Source organism: Euprymna scolopes, chromosome 10, assembly GCF_053919585.1.
Source record: "Euprymna scolopes isolate OS-2025 chromosome 10, ASM5391958v1, whole genome shotgun sequence".
NCBI lineage: Eukaryota > Metazoa > Mollusca > Cephalopoda > Sepiida > Sepiolidae > Euprymna > Euprymna scolopes.
The window spans coordinates 99580800-99593972 of NC_136491.1; the positions used below are offsets into that span (position 1 = coordinate 99580800).

Genomic DNA, 13173 nt, shown 5'->3' on the forward strand with positions numbered 1-13173 from the left:
CTGGATGTCTAAAAGTTTGGTCGAATTTGATATAGAACCAGAGTAATAGAGCAGCCATGTAGAGCAAGCTAAGTCCATCATCAATTTGGATTATTTAGCTTATTCAGTAAAGCTACACTATAATAGCGAAATTCCAATTTTTTAAGATTGAATTTCAAAGCAAACCAATGGTCTCTACTTATTTGTCATGTTACAGTAAAAATTTCTCCTTTTTTGGCCTTTTGGCCAAGATCAAAGTGTAGTATCTGTTCTTCAGATGCGGCACTTCCATTTCTCGTTCTCTTTCAGTGGAGGAGAAATCCTTCACGACTGAGACAATTTTTATTTTTGTACCTTTTCTCCACGTTAAAAAAACGACCCTGGTGTCTAACTCTGTCCCGTGGGGAGGCATTGTAAATAGGTACGTATATATCCAAAAATTACGAAAAACAATAAAGAAGAAAAAATTATTTTAAAAAGCCATTTTTTGACGGTAATTACCGAAAATAAAATGTTTGGCTAAAAGAAAAAAGTAAAAAGAAAAACACCGGAGAATTCCAAGGGAGGTAATGGCGTGTAACTAGTGCCAATTTTTTTAAAAATAAATTTTGCGTTTCGCTTTTTTTTTTATTTAAGCATAACTGAGTTACTTCCCTTGTTATTATGTCACGTGTTCCCAAATAAATATGACGATGGTTTATTACGATAAAGATTGAAAACTCTTTTTTTTTCTTTTTTTTTGTTAATAATGCAGTAATATTCAATTACTTCTGACATGCCAATTAAGTAGAAATCATTGCTTTTAGTTGGAAATGATACAAACAGTTAGTAGATACTAATGTCGTTTTTTTATATATTTTTTTTCTTCTGAATTTCACTATTACAGTGTAGTTGCACCGATTATTCGAACTGCTGCTCTCGTCTACAAAGTTATTCTCACAAAGTTTCAGCCGAGCTAACTTCCGACTTTCTTCATGTGTATTTGTCGAATTGGGAAAATTTTCACGAAATTTCGAACAGCATATTTTATTCAAACCACGTGGTAACATGCCATCGTTCCGTAAGCCATGATTGAATAGAAGTTTTATGCAATTTTCAACTGTATTTTTAGTATTGCTCGCACAGAATTGAATTTTACCTCTCTAAAAACGTTTCACTTAGCATTTTATCCGTTACGTTACATGTGTTTCGGTTGTTGCTACTTGAATAGCTGGCAAAACGATGATGTATCCCTTATTTCACTATTTCTATAGCGACAAAGGCTTTGCAATGATTCTAAGCCTAGCTGAGTGCGTCATTCTCAATCCCTTTCACCGTCCTAAGCGATAGCGTATCAGATACCCATTACTACAATGTGAACATTATTACTTAAGCCAAAACATATATATAATATAACTAACTATAAATACACCCACCTCAATAAAGAAAATGACAACAACATTCGCTCCTGACGACGATCGGATGCATCGATCGAAAGCGCTTGAGAAGAATATGGCCAAACAACAAGTACTGGGCGCCATAATATACAACATATCAGTCGAAATAAAAAAAAAACATTTACTTCAATGAGGAACATATGGTTTGTGAGACACGCCGTACGATAGTTAACATTATAATACGAGGGTCGTTCCAAAAGTAAAGCCTCCTATTTTTTTTTAACTCAAAATGTTAAAAAGCTAGGAAGACGGAAGTGGTACCATTAAAACAAGCGATTTTTTGTGCTCCAGAATTCATTTATCTACATAGTGGACACCATTTTTAAGGCACCTTTCCCAGCGATGAACTACGGTCATGCATAGACGCCCGGAACGCGCATTGTTGTACGAGAGTCGTTCCAAAAGTAAAACCTCCTATTTTTAACTCAATAAATTGAAGAGCTATGAAAACAGGAGTGACACAATTAAAACGAGTGACCTTTTGTGCTCCAGAATTTATTTCACCACATAGTCACCACCGTTCTTAATACACTTTTGCCAGTAGTTCAGTGACGCATCTCTGCTGATGATGCACGTCCATCTCTACTGATGATGCACGTCCATCTCTACTGATGATGCACGTCCATCTCTACTGATGATGCACGTCCACGATTGTTTCAGGTCATTAATGCATAAGTTCAGTCATCATAACAATGCGATTCACAATCCCCTATGATCCATTCGGATGGAATAAAAAAAATAGGAGGCATTAGTTTTGGAACGCCTCCCAGACTTGCATTTACAAAACGAGGTTTATTATTTTTACATAAGTCTCTCTATAAAGACACTTGACGTAAAAGAGTAAAAGAGGAGGAAAGGTAATAAATGGCAAAGATAGAAGTTATCGATTGACTTTAGTCATGAAAAGGCCAAGGCTATAGGTAAAGGCAGAGTAATAAGCGGGAAGAAAGTTTATAGGCCTACAATTCTTGAAAATAAGCAAATGGTATATGAAGATTAATTATAATGAGGTATCAAAACAGAATTAATGACAACCACTAGATCAACGAGTCAAACAAGCTGGAACAAAGGAAGCATAGACTAAATCAGACAATTAAAAAAAAAAAACATTTATCTTCATAGTATTTATGGAAGAAACTGAGACTAGCAACATTACGCCTGTGAGAGAGAGAGAAGCTGGAGGGAAGAAAAGATGAGGCCAACCAAATTACAGATACGCTTCTGAACCTTATCAAGAACCTTAAAATGAAACAGTGATTCACCAGTCTAAAGAGAACATCAGTACGTGATCTTGTGATAGATTTGTAGAGATATAAGATGGGCTCGGGTGTGAGAAGGTGTTTAGAGTGATAGAGAGAACCGACATTATAAGAAGCAGAAAGAGCAATGGATCTAATCTATGAGCACCAAGAACGATTCAGAAATTAAGAAAAAAAATAAACAATTTGGATCTCCTAGGCCTTTTCGAACCAGCAGTAGTATTCGATCTACATTTGTTCGCTCATATCGATCGGTATCTGCATCAAAGAATGCGTCTTTTATTCATCGAAGTCTGAAATTATTGAATTCGTGACAAAAAGTTGCCAAGCTGTTATTTCTTAATTCCAAAACTAGCAGGGCGCACATGTCTCATTTAGTTTGAAACAGTCTTAATTATAACTCAGTCTTTTATTGTGTTTACTATAATCGCATTCACATTGTTTGTGTTACGTAATAGCTGTGGCCGGTTACTGCGTTCGTCATCGGGTTGTGACAAATAATACACTATTTCGTCGATTAATATAAACGGTTTTTTTTTATCTATTTCGGACACTCCATCGTTTTTCATCGGCATCTTCAAATCTAAGATCTTTCATGTCAATCTGCCTTTGAGAGCCTAAAAACGAGGCTCGCATATATAGTAATACTACCTTATCTCGATCCAGACAAAGACTACTGACTGTATACAGATGCTTTTGCTCATTCGATCGGGAGAGATTAGTCACAAATGGTCTATGATCGAGGAGATGATAAAGAGGTAGAAAAACCTATTTACTTTTTTATCCATTAAGCTAAGTAACACTCAGTAAAATGTTCAGCGATAAAAAGGAGGCATACGTGATAAACTATGCCTTAATAAATTAAATCATCACTTGTATAGTGCAACGTTTGCCATATATACAGATCATAGATCACTAAAATACTTATTAAACTCACCTATAAAAATACGAAAATACAAACGTGGGCTTTACATATGGCTGGATATAATTGCACTATACAGTACGTAAAGGGAAAGACAATATTTGTGCGGATCTCTTGTCACGCGCTGTGGATTCGAGTATGGACAAGGATGATACTCCGGTAAAAATAGACAGTAGGAAGTACGTAGTGAGTGCAATAAATTCGAATCCCTTCGAGCCGAAAAAGTGTGCATCCTATAAAGATGCTTAGCGTGTGTGTAACGCATGGAATGTTTTTTTTTTTTTTTCTGGCTAGCTGCCAATATTTAGCATTTGGTCCCTATGCATTGTGGGAATTTTCAAAATTAATGAGTGTCTTTGATTTTGGATACAGCGATATTTCAACAAAAGATATCTTAACAATGGTTAAGTAGTTAACGACAAGTTGGGCTAAGTTCGAATGCAGTTCATCCCACTGACATTCTTTCACTGAGAATATTGGAAACCTCCACGTGATCTCTCCTGTAAGCCTTAGCAACAATTGGACTAAACGCTGAGATGCATCTTTTCTCTCTCTCTCTCTCTCTCTCTCTCTCTCTCTCTCTCTCTCTCTCTCAAACACACACACACAGGCGCACACAGACACACACACAGACACACACAGACACACACACACATAAACACACACATATGTATCTCCTTAAAACTTTATGCATATATTTTAGTGTTTAATTTGACAGTGCTTAAAACATAAGCAGAATTAAGTTTCAAGTTTTGAAAACATATATGTCAATTAAGCTACGTTTCATTCTCGTGAAGTTCCGTCAGGCTATAGCACTGAAATCAGTATTTCTTGATATTTTTATATGTATTATATATATATATATATATATATATATATATATATATATATATATATATATATATATATATTCTGTTGATGATACAAACATTATTGGTTACATATGTGAATAGATGTTTTAGCGGAATCCCAATTTAAAGAGACCACTTCATCAAACCAAATAAGAGGCGATATTGAAACAAGAGTCAAAATTACATTTGTTTATAATAAATATTTTCGGGTATGATTTACGCTCTGGGAGAAAGTGAGGTGTATACTTTGTGAATGTGAGCAATAGAGGTTTTGGGGGGAGTGTGGTGAAGGAATTGGGGCTGAAGAAAGAGGGAGAAATACGATCCTGTCGGGTTAAGTTGTTTTAGCGGAGGGATATTTGTATTATTTTAACTTGGCAGTTGTTTATTGGCCAAAGTTTTGACTTTGATTTGAATTAATATTATTATCTGTATTATACTCTCGTTGCTGTTACTTTCCTATCTTAGGTTTTTATGGTGGCTTTTTCTTTTCTGTTGGCGGTTTCATTATCCATCTGTTTTATTGAAAAGCTCTGTTTGAAGAGATTGATAAGGATGATTGAAAATGGAAACGAAACGTTGAGAATTTTCTAAGAAAGGCTACAGTTTTTCTTTTCCTTTTTCCACACACACACATATATATATATATATATATATATATATATATATATATATATATATATATATATATATATATATATATATATATATATTAGTCGCCTGGAAAGGCAACGTGGGGAACAACTAAACAACAACCTCTAAGCAAAATTAATCCCAAAGCAGCAAAACTGAAGCTGGTCTGCCACGGCATTATATATACAAATGTAGGCAAATTGGGCATATTTTATTGGTTTGAAAATATAGGTTCTTCTTTACCAAATGCCATAAAATATTAACCATAGAATAGTATCATAATCTTCAAAATCTTCAAATTTTCATGTAGTTTCGCTTCATAGAACAAAAGATATGTGCATTTAAATATTCCATTTTTCTACCAGTATATATATATATATATATATATATATATATTCCATTCATATATATATATATATATATATATATATATATTCCATCCATCCATATATATATATTCCACCCATCCCCATATATATATATTTCATCCGTCTATCTATCTATCTATATATATATATATGTAATTCTTGGTTCGTTCAAAGTTTATACAACCATATTTCTAAATTACCAATATAATTGAAATTTTCAGAAAATCTATCTGTAAAGTCAATGAATGTTTGCATGCTATTAAAATAATTTTACATTGCGAATTATAAAAATATTAATTAAAATATAAATATTTTTCGAAGTCGTTTCTGCGAGACTTGCCCGGTTTTATTTCTGGTAACTTCCGTTTCAACTACTCTCGAATTACAAGATAAGTAAAAAAAAAAAAAAAAAACTTCCTCATGCAGAGAGTGATCCGTGCTGAAATAATAACGTTATTATTTAAAAAGCCATTCTTAACATGGGAAAGGGAGGGTGTTTAACATTACAATTGAATAAAAACATATCATAAAACTTTAATTAAACGTGGAAATACGATTTAAAAAAATAGCGCGGATCACTCTCTGCATTAGCACAAAAAAAATAAATAATCCCATATTTTAAAAATTTAAATTCATTTATGTACTTACCAATTTTTTAATTTTAAATTCCTTTATTTATGTTAAGACTTTTCACTCATGAAACATTACGTTTTAATTGTTTAGTTTCTTTTCACGGCATTGTTTACATAAAAAAGTTTGTTTTAACTTTTTCTAAATTGTTTCATTTTTACGACATGCCTCAACATATTATAAAAACCCTAACCTCCCCATGTTAAAAAAAACACGCCCTTCCATAAACCTCGAAATCCGTTTTTAATATGGGGAGGTTGGGGTGTTCATTCCGAAAGCCGTTTTAACATGGGGAAGTTTATAATATGCTGGGGCGAGTCGTAAAATTAACGAAGTTGCTATCTATTATTTATTGCAAAAATCGGTTGAAATTTATTTATTTGACAAAAAAATTACATTTTGGTACTCCTTGGGCGTTGAGTTCCATGGCGACCAGCAGAAAAAAAATAATTTGCTCCCTTAGTCCCCCCACCCCACCCCGCACGTAACATCTTTTATTTACTGACGTTGCCGTAACTAAATGATTATTTGTCACATTTAAAAACATTCATTATTTTATTTATTTTGAAAAAAGTTTTACTTTTTATGAATATTAAAAGAAAAATAGGTACTCATGCAGAGGGTGATCCGTGCTGAAATAATAACGTTATTATTTAAAAAGCCATTCTTAACGTGGGGAGTGGAGGGTGTTTTGTACCTATTCTGTACTTTAACCTTGCAATTGAATAAAAAAAACATATAAAACTTTAATTAAACGTGGAAATACGATTTAAAAAAATAGCGCGGATCACTCTCTGCATTAGCACCGAAAAATGTTACTAAACATTTATTAATAATTTTTCCATTTTACAAACATTTGATTTTAAATTTCTTTTTAAATGACGACATTTATCAGTTAAATTTTGTAAATACCCCCCAAATGGTGTTTATTCCGAAATCCGTTGTTAACATGGAGAGGTTGGGGGTGTTTATTCTGAAAGCCGTTCTTAACATTTGTGGAAGTGGACCTAATGTAAAAAAAAATAATAATAAATAAATTTTTAAAAAAAGACTAAATCATTTACTGATAACTTCTCACTTTTACAAATATTTTTTAATTTACATGCGCGGATGAACAAATTGTTGAATAGTGCGAAAACAAAACGTTTTTGTAATAAACTTCGGGATAATTTTTTGGGTAAACATTTACATTTAGGTCCACCTCCACAATTTTCTTTTTTAAATGACAACTTTTATTGATAAATAAATTTACTTCTTCGCAACTTTTATTGATAAATAAATCTACTTCTCTGCCACGGGCACTGAACCCCTCCTTTTTTTTAATAGTATTTTCGGGTGGGTATGCTGACAACAAATATCAGTTAAATTTTGCAAATAGTCCCCCCCCTCCAAAAGTTGTGTTTATTCCGGAAGCCGTTCTTAAGATGAGGAGGTTGGGGGTGATTATAAGGTGGACCTAATCTAAAAAAAAACAAAAAAAAAACAAGTTTTTTATGTGCACATAAGCAACTATTTTTTAATTAATTTATTTTTTTTACTTTTTTTTTATTTAAAAATTAGTAAATTTCAATGAATAGAATAATAAATCATTTATCATTAATATGTGTTTTTGGTTTTGTGTTGAATGAAACTTTTTTTTTCATTACAACAATAATGAACCAATTTAAATCTTCCGGCATGCGTTTAAGGGTTACGAAATTATCAATAAATCGTCTAGTTACTAAGCCAACGTCAGTAAATAAAAAATGTTACGTGCACATGCATTAGCCTTGACTAGGGGGGCTAAGGGAGCTACCATTAAATAATTATACTGGTCGCCATGGAACTCAACGCCCAAGGAGTACCTAAAGTGGCACTTATGCACTTATGTTATCGTGCTATTTTTTAAAATAGTATTTTTATGTTAAATTCAAATTTTACAATATCTTTTTCTTTTATTAATTTGTTAAGTGAAAGTACAGATAACCCGGTCGGTTTCTAATGTGAGGAAAATCTAGCCCCCCCCCCTTCCACCAAAAAAGGGGTACTCTGGGTAATAACAAAACATTGAAATTGCCTCAGTCTCGAAAGATTTCTTCTCTACTGAACGAGGAAAAAACGATGAAGTGTAGTTCACCTTCTGTTTCTCTCCCCCGCTCTCTTCCTCTCTTAATATCTCTCTCTATCCATCTCTCCCTTTCCCTCTCTCAATCTATCTTTCTCTCTATATCACCCTCTCACTCTCTCTTTGAGCCCCTTTCTCTCTCTAACTCCCTGTATCTCTCTCCTTTCCTCTGTCTCATCCCTCTCTGTTTCTAACTCTCCCCCTCTCTCTGTTTATCTATCAATCCCTTTATCTCTCTATCTCCTTCTCTTTCTCTATTTTCCTCTCACTTTCTCTTTTCTATCTATATATCTTCCTCTCTATCTGTCCATCTCTAATCCCTCATCCTATTTTAGTCTCCTAAATTAATTACAGTGAGTAAGGCATTGTCAAAACATGGATAAATCCTATTTTGGTCACCTAATTTACTGACTGTGAGAATAGAAGTTATTTGGAAATTACTGCTACCTTGAACAGCACCAGAAGTAACTGGTAAAACCTTTCTAATTAAATTGATTTTGGCAGCCATATGGTAACAAAATGACATAGCCTTAGCCCTTGCTGCATGAGGAATACCTGCGACCTTGCTGCCAAGTAGTAGAATTATTTATTCTACTTTAAAACATTCAATTTTTCCTCTGTTTATCTGTTTATCTATCATGTATTTATGTATCATATTGTGAAATATAAACCAATCCAAGCTTTGCAATGGCACATAGCTTGCAGTAAAAAAAATTAACAAACAATATCATAGAAACAACAATCTTAACAGGACCTTTTACAGATTATTATATCTTCATTCCATGCATTCCTAGGATTCCACCGGATACATCATTACACTTTAGGAAATTGCACTTTCCAATTTTATTGTCATTTGCAATAACCATCAACAAAGCACAGGGAACAATCTTTACAATTGTGGGTCTTACAGTTACACACTGACTGTTTTTTTCACATGGACAATTTATGTTACGTATTCAAGACTCACCAAACCAAAAAATCTCTATATCAGCTAAGAAAATGGAACAACAAAAACTGTATACCCATACAAAATGGAAAATTAAACCTATAAGAAACATGCTTTTTCTCATTTTGGAACTTTTTCCATTGCGCCAATTTGAGCCACAGCAACGCGTGGCAGAGTACAGCTAGTATATATATATATATATATATATATATATATATATATATATATATATATATATATATATATATATATATATATATATATACCATCTTTTGGGGCAATTTTAGAAGTTCCAAAATCTCAGCAACTATAGGTCAGAATTTAATAAATGGAAGTTCGTAGAAAAGGTAATGACCTGAATTGTGTAGTACGCATTGTGACATTTGCCAGTAAAGTCGCACATTGAGGGGATCATACATAATCCGGAGCCTATTTTTTTTTTTTTTGCACTTATTAGCCTTTTAGAAATACCACACTAATCATAATTTTTTACAAACTAAAGTTTTTTTTTAACTTTAGCTTTATTTATGTGATAGTGAGTGCAAATTTTTACCCTTTAGGTCTCACATTAAGAAGAACCTGAATTTTTTTTCTATTTTTTGCGTCAACTTTTTCTTCATAGTTTTTCATATGAATTACAAAATCTCTGATATTTCCCACAAAACCTCTGGCCTTGATGGAGGGGAGAGTAAAACTTACTATTATGATTTGAAATAATCTGGAATAACATCAAGGGGAGACTTGATTCCAAACTTCCATTATATTGTTTTAAATTTCTTTATATTATTCTTTTTTTATATTTATATCAGATACATATCAATGATAAATATCTCTCATATGTTTTATCCTCCCCTCTTTGGAAATAGGGTACGATTATGAATATCTCTAATATCAAACAATCCTTATACACTGTGAAATTTACTTTCTGTATGAAAATCAAATAGGGGAGATATAACATATGAGAAATATTTATCATTGATATGTATCTGATATAAACATAAAAAAAAGAATAATATAAAGAAATTTAAAACAATGTAATAGAAGTTTGGAATCAAGTCTCCTCTTGCTGTTATTTCAGATTATTTGAAAATCATATTAGCAAGTTTTACTATATATATATATATATATATATATATATATATATATATATAAAATAAATCTGAATGTGTGTGTGTGTGTGTGTGTGTGTGTGTGTGTGTGTGTGTGTGTGTGTGTGTCACGAATAGGCTCCTATATGGTTGACTATTTTAAAAAAACTGATTACATATAATGATAGAAGATGTATCGAGACACAGGAATGGGTATGTTTGATCCTGCAGAACGGTGGTTCATTAAAATTGTAGGGTCTGCGTTCCCGCCTGATCCACAAAGTATGGAAATAAAAAATTTAAAAATTAAAAAGAAAACGTTTACAAGTGTTTTTGATATAGATGTACATAAAAAATACTTTGATAAGTATGTTTTAACTTAAATAGGGATGGTATAATAAAATTGTGGGGTCTGCGTTCGCGCCTGGCCTCCATAGAATGAAAATAGGCACAAACTTTAATAAAGACTTTTCATATCTATCTGCGTAAGTATACTTTGATAATTATGTTTCAGTTTGAAGAAATACGGTATAATAAAATTATATTTAGGTGTTCGTTCGCACCTGACCTCCATAGAATGGAAATATGTCACAATGTTTAACAAGGTTTTTTAATATAGATCCACAGATTATTGTGATAAGTATTTCAGTGTGAACAGGTATGGTATAATAAATTATGGGGTTTATCTATTTTATTTTTACTTTCATCATATTTTGCTTTGGTTTTGATACCCACAAATTCAACCCAAATTTACAACCCTTCCTTTTCATAACCTATCATTCTTTCATAAATCAGAGTCCATTTTCTGTAGACTGTTTTTGAACCCAGTCAACGACGGGTACTTTTGCTATTATACTATATATATATATGATGAGCTGTGAAACACCGAAACAGTACTGTATGTGGATGACTATATAAATATATATATATATATATATATATATATATATATATATATATATATATATATAACTACTTCATTTATTCACATAAATTTAATATACGAAAGTATAGATTTATGCGTAAACTTTAAGTATTTACTTCAAAAGTGCTCAATACGTAGGTAGAGTTAGTTAGTAATTTATAAAATATATATGGCGATTAAGCTACACTGAATATTCTGCGTTTCATCCAACTATAGGATTCGTCAGGCTTATATATATATATATATATATATATATATATATATATATATATATATATCATGTTATATATATATATATATATCATGTTATATATATATATATATATATATATATATATATATATATATTTAATGTTTAGAGCCACATGCCACATATTGAGTATATTTCACGGAACTTTTGGGCAATCTAATAATTGTTTTATTGTCTTTGTTCGTGTATCTGCTGTTGTTGGCTTCTGCAAGAGTCTTTCCTGCAAGTGTCTTTATGGTCCAAGCAACCATGTCTCTCTTCCCTTCTTTGCATCAGTTACGTGTGTGAAGCGCGCGCGTGCGTTTTGTGTGCGTGTGTTTTCCGAAATCTTAGACCCAATAGACTTGTAGTAAGTCTCTTAAAGTTGTCCAATTACCGACAGTGGCGGCAGCAACAACGATTGCTTATCGAGTCACATGCGAAACAGTCTACATCCACGCATGTGGCTGGTGATAGTAACAGCGTAATGACGTCACGCCACCTATTTCAGCGCGGCTGTTGATTGGTTGATCTAGAACGGTTCTCTACCTAACGATCATATTGGAACTACGCACAGCGGTGAGCGCATCGTCGTCCGACTCGCTTCGCAAGTTACTTGCCAATTCTTCTTGTTCGACTTGCTGCCGAAAACGGCGAAGCTCACCACGTACAACCACCGATTCTACTACAACTGCTTTTTTATTACTACGACGACATCTTAAGAATTATAATTTATTATACGCGTTATTATAAACATTTTATACTTACAAGGGAAAAGTCATGGGCAAGATACAGCGACCACTGCTCGTAAGTGATGTTTTATTCTTAAGTGATACATATTGGTTACTGTTTGGTGTAATCATCTTTTAATTGTTTACGTTGTTTTTGTTTTAATTTTTTGCTTTTTTTTTTTTTTTTTTTGTTAGTGTGTTTTGTTTGTTTGTTTGTTTCTTTCTTTTATTCCTAATTAGACAAAAAATATGTTATTTCTATTTCTACAACGTTTCGGCCGATGTGTCTTCCTTCTTCCGAATAATAAGCTCTTCATTTCTAAAACTTGAGACAAAACTATCTTAAAGATTATTGCTTTGATTGGAGAGGGGCTCTAATGATACGTTTCTACTTTTCCTTGTCTTTAATTATTGGCGTTTTTACATTTTTTTTACTGACATAAATCCGAGTGACTTTTACTTTAATACCAAATAAACAGTAGATATTATATTTGTTGATCTTGTTTAATAAAGCAGTAATAACAAATACAAATGCTAGAATATTCTTTGTTCATATAAAAAAGCTTGTACGATTATTCTTGTTTTTTTATAAATCCAGTAAATTTCATGTCTTCCGGTATATAATGAAAATGTGTTTTACACTTTTCTGTAGTTCCACGTAATCCTCAATCAACAGAATTACATTCAATGCTGTGAAACTGCAGCAAAACTGTAAAACTTAGGACCTGTTATTATCATTCTTTATTAATATAATTCTTTGTAAAATATTGAAATCTTTGTCTCTCAAGGATTTGTGGTTTTAATTTAGTTCTGTCCTGATTTTGAGAGATCTGTTTACATCTATATATATATATATATATATATATATATATATATATATATATATATATATATATATATATATATATATATATTATGATCCCGTTGGCGCACCGGTTTTCCGCTAGATCGTCCAAGTTGGATATGGTCAGTATTATATGATTGACTATTTGGGGGAGTATCGTGTGCCGAACATGACATCAGTTTAAACTATACAAATTGAAAGCGTCTGCTTAAGATAATTCAAACACGC

General features: G+C 32.3%; 1 protein-coding gene and 1 pseudogene across 1 annotated transcript in view; both read left to right on the plus strand.

Moving 5' to 3' along the window:
- Positions 1-205: 205 nt before the first annotated feature.
- On the plus strand, positions 206-338 carry LOC145286687 (U2 spliceosomal RNA; annotated as a pseudogene).
- An 11419-nt stretch (positions 339-11757) lies between these two features.
- Positions 11758-13173, plus strand: part of LOC145286162 (neuroepithelial cell-transforming gene 1 protein-like) — a 43427-nt gene continuing 42011 nt past the window's right edge. The window contains exon 1 of the mRNA XM_080134940.1: positions 11758-12177. Coding sequence (XP_079991066.1) covers positions 12151-12177 — 27 coding nt within the window. The 5' untranslated portion in view covers positions 11758-12150. The remainder of the gene's footprint in view (positions 12178-13173) is intronic.